General features: G+C 36.9%; 3 protein-coding genes and 1 long non-coding RNA gene across 7 annotated transcripts; 3 read left to right on the top strand and 1 right to left on the bottom strand.

Moving 5' to 3' along the window:
• The first annotated feature begins 338 nt into the window (after positions 1-338).
• On the top strand, positions 339-16,058 carry LOC140784946 (protein HLB1). Of its 2 annotated transcripts, none has more exons than XM_073132584.1 (14): positions 339-809; positions 2,161-2,283; positions 3,035-3,104; positions 3,681-3,791; positions 4,037-4,120; positions 7,454-7,504; positions 9,372-9,401; positions 9,542-9,604; positions 9,748-9,813; positions 9,958-10,086; positions 10,684-10,719; positions 12,001-12,120; positions 14,217-14,402; positions 15,752-16,058. In XM_073132584.1, the coding sequence occupies exons 1-14, from the start codon at positions 448-450 to the stop codon at positions 15,860-15,862; spliced, it is 1,542 nt and encodes a 513-aa protein (XP_072988685.1). In that variant the 5' UTR covers positions 339-447; the 3' UTR covers positions 15,863-16,058. The 2 variants fall into 2 exon arrangements, with proteins under 2 accessions (XP_072988685.1, XP_072988684.1); XM_073132583.1 differs by having other exon boundaries at positions 339-815.
• A 2,691-nt stretch (positions 16,059-18,749) lies between these two features.
• Positions 18,750-19,812, top strand: LOC140784947 (uncharacterized). Its single transcript, XM_073132585.1, has one exon. The coding sequence runs from the start codon at positions 18,823-18,825 to the stop codon at positions 19,555-19,557; it is 735 nt and encodes a 244-aa protein (XP_072988686.1). The 5' UTR covers positions 18,750-18,822; the 3' UTR covers positions 19,558-19,812.
• Positions 19,813-20,017: 205 nt separating this feature from the next.
• LOC140784949 (uncharacterized) lies at positions 20,018-23,954 on the top strand. The gene is made up of 3 exons (XR_012108342.1): positions 20,018-20,154; positions 21,335-21,585; positions 22,672-23,954. It is a non-coding gene; the product is annotated as an uncharacterized lncRNA (long non-coding RNA).
• LOC140784945 (probable metal-nicotianamine transporter YSL9) lies at positions 22,197-26,583 on the bottom strand. Of its 3 annotated transcripts, none has more exons than XM_073132581.1 (8): positions 26,029-26,583; positions 25,452-25,895; positions 25,208-25,380; positions 24,449-24,546; positions 24,224-24,358; positions 23,948-24,137; positions 23,741-23,855; positions 22,197-23,664 (listed from the first exon to the last, which is right to left on the bottom strand). In XM_073132581.1, the coding sequence occupies exons 2-8, from the start codon at positions 25,876-25,878 to the stop codon at positions 22,739-22,741; spliced, it is 2,064 nt and encodes a 687-aa protein (XP_072988682.1). In that variant the 5' UTR covers positions 25,879-25,895; positions 26,029-26,583; the 3' UTR covers positions 22,197-22,738. The 3 variants fall into 3 exon arrangements, with proteins under 3 accessions (XP_072988682.1, XP_072988681.1, XP_072988683.1); XM_073132580.1 differs by having other exon boundaries at positions 25,452-25,921; positions 26,029-26,563; XM_073132582.1 differs by having other exon boundaries at positions 22,197-23,658; positions 25,452-25,921; positions 26,029-26,563.
• Between the last annotated feature and the right edge of the window lie 1,406 nt (positions 26,584-27,989).

Raw genomic sequence — 27,989 nt, 5'->3', positions numbered from 1 at the left:
TAGTCTACAATTAAAAACATTTAAGAAATTCTCTTAAATATATATCGTAAACATCCTCTAAAAATATAAAAACATGTGAGTTATGTGATGTTAGACTAGTTGGGTTTAATTAATATAATTACGCATAAAGATGAGAAGAAAAAAGTTCGATTCGAATTATGTGTAATGAAAACTTAGAATGAGAACTATAATATCTTGTGAAAATAAGAATAATTTTTTTTATTAGAAAAGTCTACGCTAAATCAGTTTCGGATCTGATCTGCATCTGGATCCGGAGGTGACGCGACTCAGTTCTTGGACGCCATTTTCACTAAGAGAGAGAAATATATACATATATGAAATATGAACACCGGCAGCAGCCAGCGGTGAGACTACTTTGGTCTTCTTGGTAGAAGATCTCCTCTTCCCTCCGGCGAAGAGTAAACCCTAAACCCTTCGATCCCGGGCATGGAGGAGACGGATCCCAAGAACGGCGACCAATCCGATCTTTCCAACGGCCACGAGCCGGAGGCGGTGGAGCCGACGGCGCAGGCCGGAGACAACGCGATCGAGCCCTCGCAGGAAGCCAAGGAGAGTGAGATCGAGCCGAAGGAGGAACCCAAAGAAGAGGATATCTCGCTGGAAGGATCTGCCGCGGGTAAAGCCGAGGCGTTGAATGGCGAGGGGAGTCGGACTTTTACGATGAGGGAGCTTTTGAACGAGTTAAAGGAGGAGGGCGGGGGGGATGGGGGCAAGGAGAGATCTGGATTTGGGGAAGCGAATGGATCTCTGGGTGGAGATGGGAGGGAAGGCGTCGCCGAGATATCATCGTACGGGTTTGTTTTCTTAGAATTTTCAAGAATTCTGTTATGCTTGGAACCGTAGATCTAGGATTGATGAGTTATTTGTTTCTTGGATCAATGCATCTAATTTTTGAGATCTGTTTATGATATTTTGCTGTCAATTCTTGGATCACGACTTGTAATGCGCACTGTCACTTTTAGGGTTCCAAGGACGATTATCTTGTAAGATAAATGCCAGCAAACATTATCACAGCAAACTTTTCATTGTATTTATATCTTTTGAGTCCAAGGAAGTCATTGATATGCTTAAATCTATGAAGAAACTTTTCACTGTATTTATGTCTTAGAGTTGCTTGTTTAACCGCCTGGTTAGGCGCAAGCCAATTCTAGTGATTTCATGAAGGGTACTTGCATAAAGTTCTTTTTTAAATTTGTATTAACTGTGGAATCCTTTGTCCTTCCAAGAATTTTGTTTTCTTCCACAAATGCAGCATTTTTTATTAGGAGCATGGCAGGTTCTTGGGTTGTTCTTTAGAGGGTTGGATTCTAAATGGTTGGAGTTTGGCTGGATTGTTTACACGTTTCTCTGTAAACCATAAGAGGACATTAGCATCCATCATACGAATCACAAGAAGCTGTTGCTTTTGCTACTTGGTGATATCGTACACATTGTCAGACCTCGGCATAAACCAATTTCTTCTATCAAACAATGCGTCATTTCATCCTGTAGACTCATTCTACATCCAAAAAATGAAACATTTGCTTCCAGATCACATAGGATTGAAGTTATTTGGGACGCTAGAGTGTTATACCTTTTGTCATTTGCTTCCCTTGCCTGAGGATTTCTTCTTGAAGGAGTCATTAGCTTGGATCTTTTGTTCAGTCGGAAGAAAGGGGGAAAACATTGTTTTGATTTAAACTTTTGAACAGTAATAGCATAACACTGGGATAAATTTGGACCGGGCTAAAAGAAGGGTGCTGACCATAATTATCTTTATGTCATACTAGATTTTTTAATTTCCCATAAGCCCCTGTTCAGAGACCCTTCGACAAATTTAAAACCATGTTTTAAATCTTGGAAGAACTCTTAACTTGCCTATAATATCCTTACAACTACTATAAGAATAATTGAACTTTAACAAGGACTTTAAAGCAAATATAATAAGTGCTAAAAAGAACAAAGGAAGATCATCAGTTGCTCATCTATTTCATTTTTTCTTTCTGTTCTCTTTTTCTTTTTATTCATATGCACTACATGTCATCTAATATGGATGTTTGTTTGCCACATTGGCAACCTGAATTTCATAATATTTTGTTTCCTCGATGAAAGAACTGAATTTTCCACTTTATGATTGGGTCCTTTCTAAACTCATTTCAGCCAAGATAGCCTGCACTTTTATACATCTCAGAATGATGTTGCCATGGACTTAATCAACAATGTCACTGGAGTTGATGAGGAAGGTCGTTCTCGCCAGCGGATCCTTTCTTTCGCTGCTAAAAGGTTTCTTATGCTATTATCTTGTCATTGAAATATCAGTATCCTCACTTCTTTTGTTAGCAGCATTGTTTTGTTTTGGTCATTGTTAACATTGCTACTGCTGAATTGTTAATACTGCATTAATTGTTACTTGTGATCGTTTTATTTACTTGTCTTCTCCATATGTTCAGTACATGATTGTTCTTGTAAATTCAAGAATACAGTAGTTACATTTTGAAGCCTTTTGATTTCTGTAGCTATTAAACGTTACTTTTCCTTACAAAGTTGCTAATTATTGAAATTTATATTTCAACAACCAATTCATCATTTGATTTATGGTTTGTACTTTTATTGTCATTATTGTTCTCTAAGTACCTACGTCTACATTTATATATACAACTGTAGAATATTAGCACCACCAAAATGTTAGTCAAGCATCTCTGTAAAGTTTCAGCTGGGGCTTCCACTACTGAGGGAAAAGAACATATGAACAAATTCATAGTGTGAGCCTCCACAATATATGGTCAAGTTAGATATGATGATATGCTACACATAACATTCAAGGCTAGAAAGAAGCATTCTTCTTTAACTTATTTCTCTATGTTCTTTGCCAAAGCCAAAAGTCCAATGTAAGTACCACAAATCCATTTGAAATTGGAAAGGATAGCAAGACTTAGAAGCTTGGTTGTCATAGAAAACATTGTCTTTAACATGATTAACCTACTGAGAAGGATTTGACTTGATGCCTGAGTATAATATAATTTCTATACTACAGGTATGTAAATGCAATAGAAAGAAATCCAGAGGACCCTGATGCATATTATAATTGGGCCCTTGTTCTCCAGGTATGGTTTTAAACTTCTGATTGGTTGTACTTCTGGTTATGATATTAACTAGCCAACATCTCCATGCTTATGATATATTCATGAAGTATTCCCTTAACATGTATGCACTGTGCATAAGTACTTTTTGAACACATTGCTAATAGTGTAAAAGTTGTTGACAAAAGAGTCTAGCCATGAGAGTTGTTTTAGTAAACTGTATTGTCCTATAATAAAATTTTGACATTATGAAAGTAAATCAAAATGCAACCCAACAACAAGATAATGTAAAATCCATTAGATAGAAGGAAAGAATAATGTGAGACTCGAAGATGATGAATTACTCACCTAGATATCACTATCGTAATACATAATCTTTGTCCTGTTTATAAGCCCTTAAAACTATCAATAATCAAATTCAAGTCTCTTGTACATAGCTTTCAGGTTCTCACTTTTTTTTTTCTTACTTGGAGTCATTGGACTAGTACAGAAGATCTTACATGCTTATGTTGTCTTTGAGAATAATAGGCCATTTTAAAGGATGCTTTAACAAAATACAACACGGATAGTTCCAAATTTCTGTTTTGTTTACTGATGCAGGAAAGTGCAGATAATGTCGATTCAAATTCTACTTCATCTAAAGATGCTTTACTTGAGGAGGCTTGCAAAAAATATGCTGAAGCTACACGACTTTGTCCAACACTTTATGATGTAAGTTTTTAGTTATTAACTCTTGGTGCTTTTGTTAATCTGTACAGTGTCTGTGTCTAACAGTGGCAGTTCTTGTAATGGCTAGCAGCCACTTGCCTTGTCTCAGTATCTTAATGTTCTGTTGAATATTTGGGTCTTTTTCTTTCTCTCATGTATCTTAAGTTGTCATTTACTTTAGTTGGTTCGATCCTGCTATGATTAGCAACCACTTTTTCATGCTACCACACTTCATTCTTCTAATGCAGGCCTATTATAATTGGGCAATTGCTATCGCTGATCGAGCTAAAATGCGCGGCCGTACCAAAGAGGCCGAAGAACTATGGAAGCAGGTTAAACCACGAGTTCTTTTATATTATTGTTCTCCGAGTTCATAGTTTTTGGTAAAGTAATTGTTGATGTGAATTTGTTCAAGTTTATGATTCTCATTTTGACTGTGTCACTTTAATGACATAATTATTGATGTTTCCTGTTACCAAGGGCTTTTGTGTTGCAGATTTTTTTTCCTAAAGATATCAGGTGGTTTTTTGAGCTAATAGCTCAATAGTGAGAATATGTAGACCAGATAAAATTTAGAGAACATTTCAAGAAAGTAAACTGTTGCTAGTTACAAGTTCACAAGGAACTATTAACCTAACTAACTTTGTAAGAAAACTTGCAAGTCTAGCTGGTGAAATTATGGATGTAAGTTTATAGACTAGAAGATATGGGGCATAGTGATTTATCTAATAATTTGGAGGGGAAAAAGAATGTGCCTAGTTCATTTAGTCATCGTTCACTTTAGGAATAACTTTTTTCTTATTTTGGAATATAACCTTTTATTCTAGAATAACAATTAACATCATAATAACTTTATTCTAGAATACAAACACTATTCATCAAAATTATGTCTTATACTACACACTAACGCAATTACTAATTTACCCATAATATCTATAAAAATAAATGTATTTTATATCAAATCAAAGAGTATTTATAGTAATTTTATAAAAAATAAAACACTTTTTCTTTCATCTTTTCTTTTACTTTATATCACATCAAAGTTAATTATTACACTATTATTTTAGAATACGAGTGAACATAAGAATATTTATTTAGAATAAAGATCTCATTTTGAGAATAACAAAGAGGAATACCTATCCCTACTCTCTGAATCATCATCTTCTACAATGTGTCCACTCTTCCCATCCTAAGGTATGTCCCATATCACCTTGCAATTGGTACTTTTTCCTAACTATTTGAAATTTCATAGTCATACTTCCATAATCAAAAGTGACTGCCCTAGACTCTGCAACCACTTCACTTCTAATTTAATATTAAAGCCTTATAGTTCCAAAGGATACATATCGACGAGAAGGCAATAGTCATGCAGTCTGACCTCTGCATTACGACAAATCTCTTGCAATTTACTGATTCTCATCAGCCACCAATACTAAAAACAGTGTACCAAGCTCTATCTTATCCCAAAGCCATCAAATGACCACTTGCTCACAAAATAATGCGTGCTTCCATTTTTAACAACCAACACCGACACTAGCCTTCCTTTCAAGGATCCTGCAATTCACACAGTACGCAACATCACACAGCAGGTAAAGTATGCAAGATGATCTCCGGTGATTCCATCACATCATCTAGGGTTGCTTCAACCATCTCTTCATTTGTTGTGTCATGGAAGTCTAATTCAACCACCGACACGAATAGTTGTTTCCCCTAGCACTAATGTTCACAAATGAACTTCTCATCACAGTTAAGTATAAGCATTTTTCTCGTCGTCCTACATTTGCTCATAATATTTAAAACATAAGCTTGTACCGTGCCAACTAGTCGGCTTGCCATCAGTCCATGCCCTAGGTTTTGACTGGACGTGATCGGTGCTAGGTTTACCGTGGTACTTGATATGGGTAAGATCCCCACCCTACCTTGTGTTTGCTTTCCCCTTGCTAGTCTATCCTCATGCATGCACACCAAGTCTATGGCACGAGCTATAGTTTGAGGCTTAAAGTGTTTCAAAAAGTCTAGACATGTCACTCGGAGCTGAACTCCTCCCATCTGGGCTTCCTCAACTGCCCTAGCAAAAGCGACCGTTGGTCTCACCTCAATCCTGGCCAATGTCTCAACGATGTGAAGCATCTACTCTATCATTTCCTCCATGTTATTATTTATTATTTATATGGCTTCCCCAAGCATTCAAACGCCTGATCCAAAAACGGCTAGTTCCTTTGTTGAATCCTCCACTCCTCCACTAGCAACCCAACGTCGCCTACGCTAATAAATAAACTAGCATGGAGTGGTCAAACCTCCATTCCTATCACATAGAGGGGATGTGAGAGTCCCATTAGGATTAAAACAAATCACATAAGGTAGATATTCCTTTCCTAAGGACAATCTGTAAAAGAAAGTGACCAATAGAAAGGCCTCTAATTGGCAATCCTAATTAGATTAGGACTCCTAAATATTCCTAAAGCCTCTAGGAATTAATGCAACAACTTTGACAAGTGCGAAACCAATTAGGTCTCCATTTTATAACAACCTCCCACTTGAAAAATAATATGACTCCACTGATAATACGAAGATGTGAGTCTTCAATGTGCATCATTGTTCAACTACTGCAAGGATCTCAACTCTACCTTCACTATCAAAGACCAGAAGAAGTTGAACATGACTTCAACTTCCCAATTAGAACTACTTTAGTTAGCATATTTATAAAATTCTTATTTTTGTGGATCTTCCCCATGATGAATTATCCATCTTCAAGCAATGAGTAGATGAAGTGGTACCTGATTTCTATATGCTTTGTCCCTTAGTAAAATGTTGAATTCTTTGCAAGATATACTGCACTATAGTTGTCGTTGTGCAATTTGATATCTTCTTATGGTAGGCCAAGTTCAATCATGTTTCTCAATCATATCATCTCTTTGCACACTTTTGCTGCCGCAATATACTTAACCTTTGTCATGGATAAAGCAACTATTTCTATAACTTTGAAGCCCAACTAACCGCTATGCTCCCCAAAGTGAATATATAACTTATAAATTGACTTTACTTCTAAAGTAAACGATGTCTAAGTTCTTGAAAAAGTTGCAAGAGAGTAACATAATATCTTACATGTGATGTCATCTTTAAGAAGGATACTGAAGGAAGAGCCATTTCCTATAAATTTGGGTTAGCTGAGCAACAGCTAACCAAGAGGGTTCCAAAAGGCAAAATTTGGAAGAACTCCCCTTATGCTGTTTGTGGAAACTTGGAAAAGAGTTTATATCAAGAGGGAGAGATGAGAAATTTGATAACAGATGTCTACCCTAATAGAAATTCAAGTGGAGTAAGTTTTAACTCTCAAGCATCATACTTAAGATCCTTTTCAGTTGTCATATAATCATATTGATAATTTCGATTGTGTCATGATCTTGGATGTATGCTGAGTGCCTTATATAAGTTCAATTGTAATTAGTTTGTAAGCGGTCATTCTTTAGATCTATTTGCCCTATTTTCGTGGTAATTTCTATTGCTATCTTGTTTGTGTCATTGTTTGAGATAAATTTTTTGTTTTATTCGTTCTTGCTTGTTATTACTTTTTTTGTGATTATCTCTTATATTGTTAATTGTAACTTTCATACTTATTGTAATTGTTAGTGGTACTTCTGACATCTTACTCATTTCTACTGCAGGCAATAAAAAATTATGAGAAGGCTGTTCAGCTTAATTGGAACAGTCCTCAGGTCAGCTTTGTTCTCATGCCATGCTATTTTGTTTCTTAGCTGCTCATTTCACAATGTAATTTTCATGCTGTCTTTCTTAGCTGAATAACGTCTTGGGGATGAACAAGGGCAATCTTTTTGTTGAGTTAGTGTAGTGGGCAGAGTGCAGACAGATTAGAAGGATGTAAATAATTTACTTACCATAACCTGCTGGTCGAGAAAGATGTTTGAGCTTACAGTAGATGTTTGAACGCAATTTTCCAAGAGCATCCGTTCAAATGAAAGATAATAATACAAACAGGTGTTCAAATGGTGGCAGGAGTTCAATGCAAAAACTTGAGAGCAGGCGTTCAAAGCACATTTGATGTCTGCTCAAATGCATGATGGGATTTCATCCTACTTTTGAAAGCTTGGAACATGCTGTTCGAATGCTCGACGATTGCCATTGAAACCTGCACAGTGAATCATTGAATGCAATATTCCATAAGTATCTATTCAAAGTACGTACAAGGTCTGTTTGAATGAAAGACGATAATACAAGAATGTGTTCAAACAATGACAGGAGGAGTTCAAATGCAAAAGCCTGAGAGCAAGTGTCTGAATATGCTTGAATGCATGATGGCATTTTAATCTGCGTTCAAATGCTTTGAACATGCTGTTCAAAGGCTCGACAATTTTGGAAATATTCTTGATTGATTTCCGGAAGATTTGATAGTGGTTTTGGGTTTCCTTGTTTTATTATGGAAGAAAAAGACATTGAATGAAGTACGACTTCATGACAACATTAAGAACTCTAGAAGATCATTAAGAGAAGTTTGGAGATTCAATCAAGCTCGGAGAGTTGTGAGTTTATCAAGTTCCTCCAAAAGAGTTGCTTTTGTGATCATATCTCTCTTAAGGGCTATGGAGACATGTCGAATAGCCTCACGGGTCATCGATGCTAGAGCGCAGGACGGATAATTGGAATGAGTGCTTATGAACAGAAAATTTACCCTATTAGCAACCTAGAGATTCTTTTCCTATTCTTCTGGAGAGTCCAAGTGTCTAATGCTTTTCAGCTATCAAACTACCTCATACTCCCATAGAATTCCTGGTAGATAACCGAATAATCTAACCTTCTTACCATATTAGTAAAATGCTTTAGTTTTACTCTACTTCATTTTCTCTGTGATACTTTCTAAAAAGATGGGACCCCTGGTTCAATTATGAGCAGGTAAATTTAATACTTTTTTAGTCCCAGGACCATAATTACTTTCTTTCTATTTCCAGGGATTACTCCATTTACTACAAGGGCAAAAACAAATTAAGTTTGCAATTAATTTTGTTTCTACTCTTCATTTAACTGGTTCATGTGAGTGAAGCTCATGCTAGTTGATTACTGTTTGGAAAGTCAAAAACTGTATACGAACTGGGGTGGTACTACTAATCTAACTAACATGATGTACACGATTCCAGCATTGTGTGTCAGTCCACAAATTGGTACTAAAGTAAATTTCCGTGCCTAAATCACCACTAATTTGATTATTATCTAGATGACCTCAATCTCCTTTATCATTCTACTTACAGTTCTCTGACTGAGGTAATGGGAATATCAAATAAACTTCCATCTTATAGTAAGTCTGATCAGTTTGACAATCTTGATGTATCCAGTCAGATGACTTTGAGGAATGTAATTCTTGACACTAGATGGTCACTGTTGTGTATAAGCCATTTGCTTCTAAAATTCTATAGGATACCAAGAATTTTGAAGAATTATCTGTTGATTATATCCTATTTTTTCTTAAGACAATTATTTAAAATTTAAAGGTTTTATGATAAAGTGTGCTTTAATTGCATATTGTTTTTATATTGATGACCCCTCATGAGTTCTCATCTTCTATGATTGTAGGCTCTGAATAACTGGGGGCTTGGTCTGCAGGTACATTGAGACAACTTCTCCTATAATTAACTGGCTTCTAGATTTGATGAGACACGGACTTGCTCATCTCTAATATTTATTCGTGTGAATTATCTCTATGTTACTTAAGTTGACCTTCAGCTAAGAAACTTGTGATGCAGGAACTCAGTGCAATTGTTCCTGTTCGGGAAAAGCAGACAATTATAAGAACAGCTATTAGCAAGGTATACTGACATAGCCTGATACTCCCGAGATTGCTTTTATCTGATATACTCACAAAAAATTGTAACTTCGATGCATTATATCCTGGATACATATATGTGATCTCTTTTATGATAAGTGACATCAATATGAGTTATATTTGCAGTTCCGTGCTGCGATCCAACTACAGTTTGATTTCCATCGGGCAATTTACAATCTTGGAACAGTTCTGGTCTGTCTACATTTCATTACTCACCTTAAATATGATGTTTTTGTGCCTTTACAAGATTCTCCATACTTCTTTGGAATGTTTGAGGCCTATCATTATTGATTCCTGATAATTGATACAATCATAGTTCCATATGTTATATTGCAGTACGGTTTAGCAGAAGACACCTTGAGAACCGGGAGACCAGTCAATGAGAAAGATGTTTCCCCTAATGAGCTTTACAGTCAGTCAGCTATTTATGTTGCAGCTGCTCATGCTTTGAAACCGAACTACTCGGTAATGCCCTTCAGTCATAACATCTTATCTCTCTCTTGAATTATCGTCATATTATTTGTTAATAATTCTTATACCGTTATGCAATAGGTATGAATGTAGTAGTCTTGATCCTAGAGATAGACTGGGAGCATATTTGGAATTGATTTTCCTTTTTGGACAAACTCTAGGGCTTAGGGTTTGGCGATGGTGGTGATGGTGGGATTTAGGCTTAGCTGCATAGATGTAGGCGGAGGAGAACAAGAGGTGGAGGAAGAGGGTGTTTTGGTCAATACCAAGGTCATGTGCTTGACATGTGACAACTTTTATTAGTAACCCTAATGTCATCTTAATGGAAGACCTACTTGATGATTTTAAAGGTTGAGAGGGTCAAGTTGTAGAAAAAAAAATTTGATGGGGTGAAGCGCAAACAGCCTAGGTGCAATTTACCCTATTATTGTGTAATTGTTATTTGGATTTTGGACTGGAGATTAAACTTCATATTTCAATTTTGTTGCGATCCACAGTCAGTTCTTTCTTTGCTGCAAGTTAATTGACTTATTGGCGACTCCTATCTGTTGTAATGATGAGACTATTTATACTTTGTTTGCTTATTTACAGGTCTACCGAAGTGCCTTGAGGCTAGTGCGTTCTATGGTCAGTTGTAGTTGCTGAATTTCTTTACTTTGGGATTATATTTCCTGAGCTGTTAGCTTTAAAGCATGACACATTAATGAAGTATTAAACCAAATTTAACTAAAATTATATATATATATATATATATATATATATATATATATATATATATATATTTTGCACCTGATAAAGCTAAAGAGAACATCAAAAAGTGACTTTACTCATTAAAGTTTTGATTACCCATGCATTGATTATTAAAGATGTTTGTAATTCCACCAAAACTGATAATGTTATTACATGTTCTGTCACATCATATCTGTAATAGAATTACACAGTAGACTGCTCATTATGTTCCTTCTTAATATCATCAGGGGATTTTTGCATATAATTCTCCACATTTTGCTGATTTTTTTTTTTGCAATGACCTCACAATGTCATATAGCTAGAACAAAAGTTTGCAGAACACTGCTCTATCACATTATCACACAGAGATAAACAGAGAGAGGTTAGGTAGGTTATTCTTTGGCATATGACTCCTTTTTTTCAAAAATAATTCCTAGCATTATAAGAAAAATTGTAAATGACTTACATTACCTATTCTCACAAAATGCTTCAGGTGGTTTAACATCATATGAGGAGCTGTAGGCTCAAAGTGTCCAGTCAAAGATTAGGGTTGCATTGTTGTATTAAAATTAGTCAAAATCTCAGAGATCATAACTCTTTTCTTGCTTTAAATAACTAGTTTCCGTCATTTTTCATCACTCTCTGTTGCTTACCTTCTGCGTAATCAAAGAGTCTGATCTAAGATTAACAATAGATTGCTTGTTAAATTAGGTTTAAAGAACATATAAACAAAAAGAATGATTAAAATGCAAAATTATATAAATTTTAAAATCAGGAAATTGACATATTTTGACAATTTAAATTCCTTTTAGCTTTCAATATTGCTTTGCAAATTATGCATGAACAATTACTTAGCCTCTGTTTGGAACCTAATGCTGTGCTCTCTCAATGGATTATAGTCCTTATCCAAAAAGTGGTGCAATAGGGGCTTGTGAATGAAACCTTAATGAATAGGTTATTATATGCAAAGTCCTTAAAATCAATCATGGAAATCTAAAACATGGTAATGCAAAGTGTGTCATTTATCTTATAAATATTAGATTACATACTGTGAAAAGGGATTTTCTCATGAATTTCTTATGTTGAATTGACTATGCAAATTGGTTTATTTATATTCTGTTCTTGTAAACACATCCACTGATCTATTTTACTGTTTTCTCATGAAAATCTTTCTAACAGCTACCCTTGCCGTACCTCAAGGTGGGGTACTTGACTGCACCTCCAGCGAATAACATGATTGCACCGCACAAAGATTGGGAAAGATCACAGTTTGTTTTGAATCATGAGTCGCTTCAACAGGTGAGTTGGATGCAATATATGGTTCTAAAATCAGTTGAGCTCCTAGGACCCTAATCAAAAGGGTCTTAACTTGTTTAATTATATTGTGTAGTGCACTTGAGGTTTTGGATGCAAAAAAGTAAGCCCATCGGCCATCGGGTGTTTAATGTTACTATCACAAATATAATGGGTCAAGAGTTTCTCTTAGGTTTCTAATTTTATATCGTAATTCATGATTTCCAGTAGGACTAGGTGCCAAATAATTCCCTAAAGATGACATCAATATGGTAGATGAAGTTATTTAGGTCATGTTTGCTTTGAGTTTAGGACTCCCCTCTGAACTGGTTCAGGGACTCATAACCTGGTTCAGTAACTAGATATCTTTTTTTATCTTTTTTATATCTACCAAATTCACTATCTAAAAAATCAAGACTAAAAAATGAGATCAACTAATCAAGTTATAGGCTTAGCCTCAAACCAAATAAAACCTTATTTAATGAGTTTAGACCAGTCCAGGTTATGGAAATTGCAAATTCCTGTCTACTTTCATACAACACTTGGGCCTGATCCAAAATTCCATATATAGCTAGGGTCACATCTTTTGCCAGGTTCTCAAGTTTAGAGGTGGCATATTTGACCTCCATTATGACTTATTAAGTCATCCACTATACAAGTTTTATTGCTATTACTCTTTTATTTTATTCTTCTTTAGGTCCTTAGTTTTAGGTATATTTTCTCTGTGTCCCTTTTCTTGTATAGTAGAATTTATATTAAATTTTATATTTCTCTAGATCTTTGCCTTGTATATTTTAAATTTTATACTTATAATTTATCTTCCTAATTTTGAAGTGATCATGTCTATCAGCCCCATACATTTCCTTGAAAGAGCTTTTGTAATTGAAGCCACCAAAATGTGTCTTCTTCCCTGCACTTCATTTCTCATGCTTGTCCAGACAATGGCGAGAACTCTTGAATTTATACCATCATATTTAGGCAGTGGATAAATGATTAGGGGTGGCAATCCGACCTAATAGGGTCAAATTGGGTTCAGGTCGGGTCATGATATTGCAAACACGAATATAATCCATTTATTGAACTGGTTAGAATTCTAAACACGAACACAACCCATTTATTAAACAAGTCATGTGGGTTATAAACGGGTTATCGGGTGACATAATTTATTTGGGTTCTAAAGAGATTTTTCAGGTTATAAACAAGTTTTTTCGGATTAAAATTTTGTTTTTTTGAATGATAAATGAGTTATTTATTTATTTATTGATTATAAACGAGTTAGTGGGTCATAAACAAGTTAGTTGGGTCATAAATGAGTTATCATGTCATAAATAAATTGGTGGGTGAGGTCATAAATGAGTTAAATAGGTTGAGATAATAAACATGAACACAACCCATTTAATAATCGGGTTAGACGAGTTGATCCATTCATGACTCGAACTTGATTAAACTAAGCCCAAATTTATTTAAAAATCGGGTTACCGTGTCGGGTTATCGGATCGAATCAACTTTTGCTATCCCTATGAATGATGCATGGTTCTAGCCTTTGCTCATTACCGATCTGAGTGCTGGAGATGCAGCACATCACACACTTGATTTATTATCATTACCGATTGAAAAGTAAAAGAGGAAAGAAAGAAAATCTGTCTATCCAATTTTTCGTCATTGTATAATAGTTTAGACGTGATCCATCTGTGTAGAGACTGTGCTCATCTGCTGGGTGGAGGGATAACAGCTCTGCATCATTATTTATCAAGTCCTATATTTTAACGACACATTTCAATTGAAATGCATTTTGTATGTAACAGCTGTATACAGTGAGAACTTGTATACCTACATTTAGGATTTGCGTATTTATGCTTAATGCCTACTAGTTAGAAAAACCTTGTCAAAATAAAAAGGGGATTTTAACTTGGATAAGGTAATTTTTGTTCCCCAATCGAGATTGAAGAAAAAACAGTCTTATTTGTCATCATATTTTCTGTCTGTATGCTCAGATTTCTTATGTTATTCCAGCAACAAGTTATTTCCCTTATTCACCACGGTAGTCATCTCACAGTTATTATCTTTAAATAATAATAATGGTCATTTTCCCACCTTTTCAGATCAGTCTGAGTGACAAGCATTTATCAGAAAGCCCTTCTAGCAGGTCGCAGGGATCTTCACATATTGATAAAAAACTATTCAAAGTTGATGTTGTGAATATCGTCTCTGTCTCAGCATGTGCAGATCTAACACTACCACCAGGGGCAGGTCTTTGTATAGTTACAATTCATGGACCTGTATTCTTGGTAAGGGCTTCCTCCTGAACTATTTTCAAAGTCATGTATCAGCACTTAGCAGGAGTTCTTTCATTATCTGTTGTCTTCATCATGAGAGACACACTTTACTAATTTTCACTGACTAATGTAATTGATATTGAGTTTGTGATAATAGGGCATATGCTTGCATATTAATTTTCCAGTTGAATGGTCATTAGGACTCTAGATGTATTGGAATGAAATGTCATAGCATTATATTGCTTGTGCATTTGTGCCACCATATGGCTGGTGTAGTAAAGGGATGAAAGAGAAGGAAACAGACAAATAGAGAAAACAAAAGTTGAAAGAAGAGAATATAAGAATTGACCATTGATCTGCTATGGTCTGATTTCACAGCTGGGTATTGAACTTCCAAAATCTGACAATTGTCTTCCTGTAGCACTCACCAGAAAAAAAAAAATTTACAGAATCTTATTAGTGTAGCTATAAGTATGTCTAGCATTGGTTAATTTGTGGCTTGAACTTGTTGGTTTTACGGACTAGCAAATCTAGTTATTTTTTATTAGGACTCTAAGCCAGCTTAGCTGAACTAGTTTAAGATAGTCAAAAGAGCAAGTGCAACAACTAAATTAATCTTGAAGATTGCAATTTGCAAGATATGATCATCCAACTCAGTCCTGAGGTTTCTGTTGAATGCTATTTTACACCATGAAAATATCAAGATGTTTGTGGCTCATATCATCTGAAAATCATACTTCATCTATGTGTTCTTGTGATTGAATGTGTCTTGCTGGTGCTGTACATATACAACATTCAAAAAGCTTACATTTACTCAAACTCTTCCCATATTCCTCTTGAATATTGCTTATAGAAATACCATTTTTAACATGATATCAGCATCATACAAGTTCTTTTGTTTTTCATTTTTGGCTTATGAACGGCATTTCAAGATGATTGCACAAAAAGAAAATCCCAGTAATTTGTGGGTGTATATGAACTTCTCCAGTTCGCACCTTGTTTATGGAATAACTTGCTTTATAAGCACCTTATCTTTGGCATAAAGGGTGTCTCTGTCCTTTAAGTATTAAGTTAACCACCTTCAGGTATACTTCAATTGGGCTTCAAAATGTAGCATTGAAATAAATTATGATGCTAACAATGACTTACTTGTTATCACTATTAAAATTTTGAAACGCTGTATTTCTCAATGATGATGGGTGAGGAGATAAAATATTGTGATAATATTTTGGTTCTCTCATGTGCCTGAATTTCTGTTGCCACTGAATAAGTGTTGGCTTTTATTTTGTTCCTGTAGGTGATAATGTTATCATTTTTTAACTTGGCCATCTTTTTCTTCTGTTATTTCTATTCTGATACAGGTTGCGGACACGTGGGAGTCGCTCGATGGTTGGCTTGATGCTATCCGCCTTGTTTACACTATCTTTGCAAGAGGGAAGAGTGATGTTCTTGCAGGTATTGTTACCGGTTAATTTCCTTTTATCACATTACCTGACATATAAAGATGGTGGTTTTATGATATTTATAGAACATCGAGTCAGTTTTGCTTATATGTGATAGGTTGTAAAATCACAAGAATTTTTTGTAGAACATCTCGGTCTGCAATATTTTTAGTTGTTGTATTTGTACAAACTGTCATTAATTTATGAAATCTTGATCTGTGAAATATCTAATTGTGTCTCAATCAGAAAAAGGGTCCTTTCCTATTTTGTGAGGTATACGTGACTCACTAGCAGCTTAATTTCGGGTTTTACTTGAAGTTGAGCCTAAGACACATAGCTCCATATATGTCAAAATACTTCGCTGATAGGACAAGTTCGAGTAGACTGCGGTGCATCAAAGACGAGGAGTTGGACAGACAGGTGGCGAAGGAGCAGACTGCAATTGCATCGTGAGGGGGCCAAAAAAGAAAAAAAAAAAAAAAAAAAAAAGAAGAAGAGGGAAGGGGGATGAACCTCATGTCGTCAAGCTAGAGGTTCAATGTAAACTACAATTTATCTTTGCACTTAGTTATGTTACCCTCGCATCGAAAGAGCTTCGGATTGGACTTCGATCGGCGCGAGGTTAACCAGAATTTACCTCGCATCGAAAGAGCTTCGGATTGGCCTTGGCCAATATATGTAGGGGTAAACCAAAAGCCTATTCTACATGCTCCTCCAGTCCAGTATACGAGCATCTGCATATGTCTGCTACTTTGTTCGGAACTGAACACAAGACAAGGAACGTAGAGCTCAATCTCTTGCCATTTGGATTCCACGGTGGTGGTTGAGCCTAAGTTGCTTACTACTGACTGACTGTACCTTTCCCCGGCCCACGGCTATCGTCGTCTGCTCCTGGTCCTGTTCATTTATCCGTTGGTATACCGAGTGCAAGTTGGGATGCTGGGTTGCCACTTGTTAGCCGTAGTCCGCATAATTCTACTACGTGGGGCCCTGCCACATTATTTTGTCGTGTCGCTCGAGCCCAATCAAGCAGTCAAATCATGTTTCCATCATTGAGGGTCAGACCTTCTCATGACCACAGAGTGTGAGAGTGAGCAACCACATCGCGGGGACGTCATTGTTCCCAGAGAGACAGAATCTAATGATAGGTGGGGCGATCGGCAGGGATCCCATCGGAAACTTTTTATCCCAGGCGATTCTACCGTGGCACGAAGTTTCGTGCACAGTCTTCACCAGCTCACCTTTCCGTCAAAAGAGGGTACAAAGATTTAACAGTGAATAATTGGATATGATTCGATGCTAGCAACTAGCTTGAGCTCGTCTTATTTGCACCCTATTTTTAGGTTGACGTATACGAAGCTTGAGATGCGTAATTCCCGTCTCTCGTACCATATAATTCAAGCCCCGGTGATATGAAGCATATGAATTGCTAGGATTTGATTTATCTTGCTACATAAGAAAAAGATAAATAATCTGTCACATCGCTCCATATCCCATAATACAATCTGACCAAAGGCTATAGTTTTCTTTTTAATTCTTGAACAGCTCTTTATTAAACACACTCTTTTACTATTTTTTGTGATCAGTCCCTTTGTAAATACGCCTCCTATTTTATCCATTTTGGTATGTCAAACAAAATTGCAACCTAACTTCCGTGTCAAACACACGTAAAATCACCTACGTGTGTTACTTTTCTCACGCATATCTCTAATTCGTGCCTAGAGATTTGGAAGGGATTCTATGCAGCCCCCTTCGAGTTAACCTGTCAGCAGCTGATTCGCTCAAAGTATGAAGTAGCTAATGATTTGGCACTTGGCAATGATTGCCGACTGTAAGAAATTCTTACAGTAGGGGCTACATGGGATCTTCTTGTTGCGCACTCAGATATTCTAGGCGTTAGCAGAGGTGTCAATTTTTGGTCCCATCCAGATCCCAATGCTTTAAATGAATTTTATTTTAATAGCTGATACCAGTCTTAAACGAGTAGATCTGCTTAACCTTATTATAATCCAATAATCTATTTATTAATATCAAAAGAGTTATTTATAACATGATTAAATCCTTTAATAATTTGAATAATTTATATAAATTTGAATAGCTTTGTTTACCCAATAAACCTATTTATGATGTATGTAATATATTTACGATCCGACCTGCTAATTTATTTATGACATAATAATTTAATTATAACCTAAATAATTTAATTATCTTTTGATCTCATTTATAACATGAATTTCTTTTGTAACACGATTAAATTATTTTATAACCCGAACATATCGTATAAATTTGAATTACCTGCCTTACCCGATAACCCGTTCTTATTATCCATATGACAAGCCTTAATATTTGATCAATCTTGTGTGTGGACAAGATTTGATCAATATTTGATCCATATGATAAGCCTTAATAACACATTATTAATATTTGATTAATAATGTGTGGACAAGCCTTAATATCTATCTCTTCTCCTCTTCAATTATATGTACAAGCCTTGTAATTGATCAATCTTGAATAAAATATTTGACTGCATGCTTTCTCTTCGGGCTTGGGCTCAAACTTAGCTTAAAATTAATTTTGAGCCTGATCTAATTAATCAAGCTTGACTCATTTCAAGTAAGAGCATAATTCGATCGCCTCAACCTAGGCTAAAGAGATTTCCTCATCTCCTGCGGCCCGAGGGCTGTGTTCGGTCGAGCCATCCGAGACAAATAAGATGACGACAAGTATCGGATGCAGGCATTTCGTACAACCGTAACTGCAGACAAGCTGTTACTCTACTGTGCTTCAGGCCTTCAGCACCGCATGTCTCAGCGGAATCTCCACCCACACGCGCCCTCCCAGAAGATTCCCCACACCCCTTAATGACGTGTCAATTTCGGTCCCTTATACCTCAAGACCACGATAACCCGCCGCCCTTGCACCCCCCTATCCGTATAAAATAACCCTCCGCTCACCATAGCCAATGTGGATTAAAAAAGAAAGGTTAGCCGATGGTCGAAAGGGCGAGCCCGGCGGTGGCGATACCGCGCTCCTCGGCATCCACCTCCTCGTCGTCCCGCCGATTCCTCGGCCTCCTCACCCAACCGGACGACTCCGATCCGAACCCTAGCTCTAGTTCCCACCTTGCCCTCGAGCTCGACGAGAGCGACGTGGTCTGGTCCTCCTCCGCCTTCGAGTTCTCCTCCTCGGCCGCCTCCTCCTCTTCCTCCGCCTCCTCTGCCTCCCCCTCTCCATCTGCCTCCTTCTCTCCCTCCTCCCACCTCCACCGCCCCACCCGCCCCTTCCCCCCTCAAAAATTCGGCCTTTCCGCCGTCCTTGCGGACGACGAGCCGCACCTTCGGCGCCCGGCAGGGAGGATCGCCAGTCCCGTTCCGGTTCCGGCTGGAAATTCGCCGTCGCAGGCGGATAGAGTGACACAGAAGGGGTTCCACATGTCGGCGCCGGTGGCGGTGCCTGCGTGGCCGAGGAGGAGGGATAGGAGAAAGGTAGAGGTGGAGGCTTTGGAGGAAGAGGAGGATGATGAGCGGAGAAAGGAAGAAGCGGACGAGGAAGAGGAGGAGGAGGCGGAGGAGGAGGAGGAGATGTTGCCGCCCCACGTTATCGTGGCGAGGTCGCACGCGACGACGTTCTCCGTGTTCGAGGGGGTGGGACGAACCCTCAAGGGGAGGGATCTCCGAAGGGTGCGCAACGCCGTGTGGCAGAAGACCGGCTTCCTTGATTTGTGAGAAGCCGCGCACACAAAAAAAAAAAAAGGAGCCGCCTTTTTGTTGTTAAGCTTTCTTCCTTCCTGTTTAATTCTTCTACCTATATTATACTCTGTTTTCTATCATCTCCTTCTTGTTTTCCCTTCTATGTTCTTTTTTAATGTGGGTTTCGTTGAGTATTTTGTTGCAATTAATAAGTTTAGCTGCTTTGTTGAACCGAGTTGTTGTAGATTGGATTGAAGGAATACAAAGATTTTTGGCATGTAATTCACTAAATTTTCTTTCTGAGCTTCCTAAGTTTGATGCTCAATTTCACAGTTACATATTCATCAAAACTATTTTGATTCAAATTTACATTTGAACCTCTACCTAATTTTACACTTTGTAATCCTCCTAGTGGAAGTTTTCTTTTGTATACCTTATGTTTTCTTTAAATTTAAGAGAATAACTACGAGACACCACAATCATTTTAATTGCATGAAAGTTGTAACAGCTCTGTTTTGGATTCGATCTCTACGCAGATATAACTTATAATAATTTGTCACTGTGGAATGCCGATGTCAGCAGCAATGAGTATGGAGTTATGCAGCCACTTTTACAAACTATAATCGAAGTCAGGTAATGACACTTCTTGACATCAGAAATGCATATCCACATTATATAATTATGCGTACGATATTGTTAATAATTGTTTTCCAAGTTGTAAGATGAGAAGAAAAAGAAAACAGTCTGTGGTGGTTCCCATCAATCTCCTTTCTTTTGTATGCCATGTCAACATGACGCCATTAAACTTCAACTCAGAATAATTTAATCTGACAAAGAATATATAATTTGAATTACCTGAAAGAGATCTTCTGTTTTAAAAATTATAACAAGTGAAAATTTAATGAATGAAAGATAGATAGTTCCACAAGCTAGATTGTCAAATTTTAAAAGGGGTTTATTGTATATATATATATATATATATAATCAGATCATTCTTTGCAATGCTACACATGATTTATCTAGATTAACGCTTTCTAAAACTAGAACATCATGGACTGATAAGAGTCTCTTCTAATTCTAATTCGAGTGCACTAAGCTTGTCTTGTGTGTATGAGGAGTTTTGATTAGTTGACTTTTTCTTTAAGCTGGAAAAAAATATATAACTGAAATTAGTTGTGATTCAATTCACAGAGTGGACTAATTAATGTTCTTGTTCAGATTTTTTTGTCGTTGTTGTTGTTATCGTTGCAATTATTGAACACCACCATGGACAATAATGAACTCAATTCAAATAATAAATTCTCGATGCCAGATATCACCATTTAATCATGAGATGTGGATATCTCACTTCCACATATATAAGTTGCTATTATTAATCTTCAGCAAGTTGATTCTAGAATTAAATGTTAGCGTTCGCCTTACTGATAGAAACAGCTCAATTTTAAAACAGCGATAACTGTACGTCGATAAATAATTTCTGACCAATTTGTACCATAAAATATTACTCTCGGCCTATGTTAAACACCACTCAGATCACCTTTAATTGCCAACTGATATGTTTATTAAGAACTGTAACTACGTAGTACTTTTCTTTTAAAATTTTATTCCAAAAGCCTCAATACTAGATCTAAAACTAAACAAAGAATCACACCTTCCTTTCTTAATGTAAATACACTTAAATCCAACCCCGTTTTAGTTAACATACTAACATTGAGTCATTGCTCTAAACCATCACACCGCTAGCTGAGCTAGGTCACCGCACTAAATTACTAAATAATTTTCTCGGCAATAACCGCTGATCTATCTTATGCAGGCGAGGTATCCATACTTTCTTTTACAGATAGCAAAAATCCAGGAACGTTCCAAAATATTCGAGCTACTCATTCATTAGTTTAATCCAAATGATCAGAGAGGCATGTGATGGCAAGAGGTAGGTTCTAAGGACATGGCAGTTCTAAGCATATCTCATCATCCACAGTGGCTAGTAGCAGATTCAAAGCATGCAGTAGTGGAGATGCACCGACCTATCTACTTACGATCAGTGGAACCTCTCAATGAAGTCAGGTTGGATTTAGGAATCGTATGACTTACAAATCCATATTTTGATCAAATTATTTGTTTTCCAATACAAATGACATGCAAGACCGAAGAGTCTCAACTTTAAACGTGGTTATAAATCCTCAGGGTGAAATACATGCACGTATAAATTGGTTCTTATTATATGCAATTGGGTATAGGGTTTATGTTTGGTGTTTAAAGGATTTAGATTTTAGGGTCAATATTTTTTCCAATATCATACATAGTCTAATAAAATTATCTTTGTTTATGCGAGACAAATTATTGATAACTATTTAACACAACTTTATTAGTCACTTATATGTGATTGTTAACTTTAATAACAATCTGGTAGCAATATTTTGTTATAAACTAACCATAATGTAATTCTAAAATAATTAAAATATATTAGTGACAATTAGGATATTTTTTAAAGAATATAATGATAATTATGATATTTTAAAAGTATTCAATGACAATTATGTAAAAGAAAAAATAAATTCGTGATATAATTTAAACTCATGACCTCGGCTCTAATACAGTTTTACTCAAAAAGCTTAAGACATTAAAGAATAGTAATTTTTATATTTTATATTATAATATCTATGACCAGGGAGTTGTGATAAAACATACTAATCTTATTCACATAAAAGCTCGAGCAAGATAGAAGTACATTATTGGTAGTTTGGTACATCATACATTATTGGTAGTTTGGTACATCACATTACATTTCATTCTTGGTACTTCAAGTAAATCTCACTTCTATTATTATCTTTAGTGCTGCTATCTATATTACAAGTTACGTACGACTGAAGATCTCCTGGAGCATATCTAGATGCACGAAAGGAATTATATCAAAATTCTGGGTTTTCCAAACAAAAGTTTCTCTCTGTGTAGCTTTCACTGGAACCACCATCCTTGGCGAAGGCAAATTTTCTGATATCTATCAGCTATCATAGAACATGTTGATCTGCAACTTCTAAATATTATAAGCTATATATATATATATATATGTGTGTGTGTGTGTGTCTTTCTAACCATAGTTGCTTTTGCTTGTACATGTACCTTTCTGCTAATTAAGATACCTCATTGCAGAATCTCTTTTCCCATTGAACGCCTCGCTGCTACTTAGCGCTTTGAGCAGAAGTGCACCATTTTTACGCTAGGAAGACAAAAACTTCATGCAGATCGGAGGATTTACCTTCGCCAAAGCTAGCAAGGAAGAAGGAAGGATCCAAAGCCCATCTCCACAGATCAAACCAGAGGCAACTGCAGGTACCATCAATGCAGCCTTCCCACTGTTACGCTTGTGCCAAGCAAAGACTATCAAGCTCCCAATGGACATGTCAATCGCAAAACTTGCTCCGACTAGGAAAGGTACAGCCATGGCCATTGGCAGAGGAACCCAACAGCCATACTTAGCTGGGGAAAAGTCTCTCATTATGTTGGCGACCACTGCAAAACCAAAGAAACCATAACAAAGCTGCAGGCAATGGTGAGGAAGTGCAGAGAAGCCCTCAACACCCAGTATTGCCATGTTTCTGTAGATCAAAGCATAAGGAGCTTTCCAGTTTCCATCTGGATTTCCTATATCAAAGGCTTTGTAGAAGAGGAAGAAGGTGAGAGGGGCAACGATGCAGCCCATGACAGTTCCAATAGCTTGGCTAAGAACCATTGATCTTGGGGATGTTAAGGTAAGATGGCCAGTCTTTAAATCGTGCATCAGATCAGCAGATATTGACACGACCGACTTTATCAGCCCACAACCGACAAGTCCTGCAACTACACCAGAGTCTTTCCCTGCCCAAGCTGCAAGAATGAAAAGGGCTACTTTTCCATAATTGTAAGCCATGTTCATATCTGTAAGGCCAGCTCCATAAGCATTGCAAAATCCAAGGGCAGGGGCAAGCATGTAGGCTACAACAACATAGTACCACTTCACCTCAGGGAACATGAAGGGAATAGCAATTATAGAAATCACAGTGAAGAGGATGTATCCTGAACAGGCTAGCCAAACTGGAATGCTGTCCCTTCTGAAAATTTCATTGCGTTGAAGATCATCAAGGACTTGAGAGCCTTCATCTGCCACTATAGAGCAACTGATATCAGTCTAAGTTACATCACAAGCAGAAGTTTGTGTATGTCATGTCATCGGTCTCTTTACCTTTTTTAAGGCCCTTATCTTTTGATCTAGCATGCATGTTTTTGGCAGTGAAAGCTAGAATCTTAAGGAAATTGTAAAGGCCGTCTCCTAAAATGAGAGCTATAGAGATGAAGACCTATAGAAAGAACAGAGATATGTAAGAAACTTGTGGATCAGATGTTTTTTAGAGACTAGTTTTGAAAAGACATGTAAAAGTTTCTTCATTACCTTATAACCTTGCAAGCTCCTCATGCTGCTTTCTGGTAGACTCCCAGGGTACCAATCACCTTTCAGTTCACTTATAAGTGGCCACATTATTCCCCAAGAAAGGATTGCCCCGAGAAGCAGAGAAATATTCACGATATGTGAACAAATCATCCCTGCCCCAACGTATGTGAGGCTAAAATCGAAAAAGAATCTGTAACACAGCAGAGAGATAATTGTCAACTGCATTCGTTTTGTATGCTATATTTAACAAAAATAAGACGGACAAGTGAGGATTACGTCTGCTTCCAAGCTTTTAGCCCAAAAGTAGGGAACTGTGAAAATCCACACCCATCTCCACCTGAGTAAAACCACTGGAAGAAACTCCAGATGAAACTGATGGTAAAATACTTTGCAAATCCATGGACCTGCTTTCTGATGTGAAAATAGAATCCAAATTATCAAGTAAGTCAAACTCTACAATTTCTTTTTTTTCCAGGAGAATTAAGTAAAATTTATGTGTACTTTGCCATCTTATCTCCTTGGGGCGTGTGGAATCCATTAATAAGAACAGCAGTTGCGGTCCCACTTGGATAAGTTAATTTGTAGTCGAGTATCATGATCTGGAAAATAATACAAACTAATCATGAGTATATATAAGCTGTATTTCTATGAAAATTATAACAAATACCGTCACCGTCGATCTTGGATGAACAAATTTATAGGTCAAGAGACATATGTCAAGTTCTGGAATTTGTAAGCAACTGAACAACTCAGTCACGAAAACAGAAAGTCTTCAACAATTGAGTCGTTTTCAGAAGCAATCAAAGACAAAGAAAATAATATATTTTCTTTCAACTGTTGTAGTATAATCTGAACTGTCTTAATCTATGTATATGCTCACACTCACAAGGAAATTCTTTACAATACAAACCATTAAGCAGGAAAAATTGGGTGTCCTGCAGCATTAATAATGATTGTTCCAACAAATCATTTTCCTCATAGCTGATGCAACACTCATTCAAAATACAACAAACCAAACCGAAAAAATTGAAAGCCATATTGACATGTAAAGTTTCAGCAGGAAAAACTCATAAATTTACCAAATCAATTAGCAACAATACTGAAAAAGATGCCAATCGGATAGTGCACAATTGTTTAAGGGGCTCATGGTGTATGGGTGTTCCCAAGTTCAAATTCCGGCATCGGGTTAACTAAGACACCATTAAGTTATCACTTCTCTTAGAAAAATAATAAATAAATAAATATAGATGGATGAATTACCTTCCTCAGAGGAACCAAGGCAAGAAGCCCAACGAAACTAGCAATAAAAAGAAATCCAGTCATCCACCCAACTCCAGGTTCTTTATAGCTCCCTGGAATATTTCCTTCTGTGTCCACTCCTGCCTGTTCGTAAGTCTTCTTGTTTAGACCCAACAAATAAGACCCAAAACCACCTGCAATCACAGGAAGAAATATTACAGATCATAGTTTACTATTCGGAGTTCAAGAATTGAAGCTTTCTTACCTCCCACAGAGATGCTATAGCATGCGACTGCGCAGGTTTGCACCACGGTGTTCTCCTGCCGGGTGAAGGGAGTGGTCACAATGCCAATCTTGTGAAGCAATTTAGTCCATGTCCTGAGGAAGACAAAGGCGAGGAGGGCGGCGGAGACGTTAAGAGTCGGAACGAGGCCTGTGGTGAGATTCAGCTTCATTACTATGACACTGTACATGATTCCAATCACAAGGCTCGCAATGAGGCCACGGAGTGTTATTTGCTTAGACCACGGAGGAAGCCTCCTGAATTCTCCAACCTTTGCTTCCATGGATCCTTCCAAGTCCTCTCTTTTCTGGATCTCTTGTGCCTCTTGGGATTGTTCCATATTGGTAAGGGTAAGCTCAATTTGGTCGATCTGGGTCTTGCGTTTCTTCTTCCTTGTCTCGTCCCTCATTCAGAGGAATCCATCTTCTTCTCTTAGACAAAATAACAAATACCTGAGAGGTTTGATAGCAAATCCCATTAAAGTTTCTACTTCGATCCAATCATTGAGATCGAAAAGTAAAAGTCACTTCTTTTTCGTTACGAAAGATAAAAATCTCACCTGGGTTTTCCTCGTACGCCCAAAAGTTCAGATCTTTACAGACGAACGAATCGAAAAGGATCAAATTCCTGAGATGGGTACTCTTAAAACCCCAAATGCCATCGGTTTTAACCTCCCCATTTTATAGAAGGACGGATATCATGTAAGATCTCTTCTTTTCAAAACCATAAGCTGTGATTCGTCGAGATGTACTGCAGTGAGTACGTACGAGCATCCAAATTGCAGTACAAGGAACGGAGTTCAACTCTCCGCAGGAATCGCCGGTTCTCTTCCGATCCTACCCAACTTTGCCACGCGCAAAGACGAGAGCGTTAAATCCCATCCTTTTCCAGAGTGGGTCGGTGCGAAATAGAAGGCAAATAACAATAAGGCAGAGTGCTCGGGAACTTTTACGGGAAGTCTACTCTCTCCACAGGGCAAAGCGTGGACCAGCAGCAGCGTATGGATCGAGCAAGAAAGGAAGATACTTTTAACGCTGAAGACATTGATGGTGGGCTTGGATGCACATTGAAGAAGTACTAATTCTTCGCCCTTCGGCTTTTTGGCTCATTTGTCACGTCTTATGTCTTTGTCTGACCAACTTTATTCATATTTCAAAGAAGGGTTGACGATCGAGTTTGGACGTTGCTTTCATGGCTTTTTTGTATGCCAAGCCATGGTGATTAATAATTAAATGATGGGTCTCTTTCTGCACTTAAGATTCTGGTTAAGTACTGATTCCTTTTGTTAACTAAAGTTTTGTGTGCATATTATCAAAAGTACCAAGTACTTTTTATGAAAAGTTATTCTAAGAAAAACATTCTAATCTGAAAAAAAAATCTTATAATTTATAGTCTAATTAAGAGCTACGAGACTCACTAGAATTCTATCGAATAAAGTTAGATAGAGGAGTCGTCTATTCGTTTAGATGCTTAGTAGAATAAAGGTGCATTCTGAGAACAACCAAACATATCAAGCAACAATTCTTGATCCTTATCTGACAAGCCACTTGATCTGAAGACGATAACTCCTCCTTTCTTCACTCAGAACACTGGATTGGATTGGCTAGAAATCGGACAGAAGGTGATCGAATTCAGTGCGTCCAAAAGAGAGGCTGTGAAATGAAGAGAATTGTACAAAAAAGTCTCTGTGATTTGAGGTCACGCTGGTGAGATGAACAGATGATGGATACGTTTGGGTGTGATCGGATGGTATAAAAAATTGTGGTGGTGCCTCAAAGCTTTGATTTGGACATGTCGACAGGTGGTCGATGTTTAGTTACGTTTAGAGATTCCTCTTAAACGAGAAAGGTGGTGTGATTTATTTTGGTGCAAAGTGCGAGCTCTTTTAAGAATCAAGACATTTGATGATGTCTTGATATGATCTTTTTACTAGATATTACTTTTGAGAGCATAATTTCCTAAAACGATATCTTTGGATACCCTCAGATTACTGTAGGATTATAAGATAAGAAGATTGCAATTAGGATCACAGGGTGAAGAGAGGATCAATCCGGTAGGTTCAGATTTAGTCTATATTTCTTATCAGTCAATATATCTAACCCAATTTTTCTAAATTCATATATAAATTACTAAATAAAAAAATCTAATTTTATTCCAACATAGATTTTTTTAATGACGATATTTGAAATATTCCTGTGGTTATTATTTAATCTCCTTGTCTCTTCTAAAAAAGAATCTCTAGCTCCCCACTCTACATAAGCAAGTTGTTCTTGGGACATCCCAATATGAAGAAGAAGAAGACAAAACTATTTAGATGCAGACTGTCTTGGACTCAAATCAATAGCCTTTTTCTTATTCTTATCCAGTTGCCAACTCGTTCAACTTAAACAAAAGATAAATTAGAGGAAGATAACTTATTAATTATGACAAAGACTTACGATTTAAGAAAGAGTAATACAGAAAGGAAACATGAAGAACCAGCCATTCTTTTTCTTCTTCTTCTTATTTTTTTTTTCATAG

This window comes from Typha latifolia, chromosome 3 (assembly GCF_019914945.1).
Source record: "Typha latifolia isolate L0001 chromosome 3, TyphaL0001v2, whole genome shotgun sequence".
NCBI lineage: Eukaryota > Viridiplantae > Streptophyta > Magnoliopsida > Poales > Typhaceae > Typha > Typha latifolia.
This window is presented reverse-complemented; position numbering and strand designations above follow the sequence as displayed.

Coding starts and splice junctions, on each gene's coding strand:
- LOC140784947 (XM_073132585.1), top strand. CDS start 18,823: ATGGTCGAAAGGGCGAGCCCGGCGGTGGCGATACCGCGCTCCTCGGCA.
- LOC140784946 (XM_073132583.1), top strand. CDS start 448: ATGGAGGAGACGGATCCCAAGAACGGCGACCAATCCGATCTTTCCAAC. Junction 4,121..7,453: donor CCGAAGAACTATGGAAGCAG/GTTAAACCACGA, acceptor TTTCTACTGCAG/GCAATAAAAAATTATGAGAA. Junction 10,720..12,000: donor TGAGGCTAGTGCGTTCTATG/GTCAGTTGTAGT, acceptor TCTTTCTAACAG/CTACCCTTGCCGTACCTCAA.
- LOC140784945 (XM_073132581.1), bottom strand. CDS start 25,878: ATGAGGGACGAGACAAGGAAGAAGAAACGCAAGACCCAGATCGACCAA. Junction 24,138..24,223: donor CTAAAAGCTTGGAAGCAGAC/GTAATCCTCACT, acceptor GCTGTGTTACAG/ATTCTTTTTCGATTTTAGCC. Junction 23,665..23,740: donor AGATAAGGGCCTTAAAAAAG/GTAAAGAGACCG, acceptor GTTGCTCTATAG/TGGCAGATGAAGGCTCTCAA.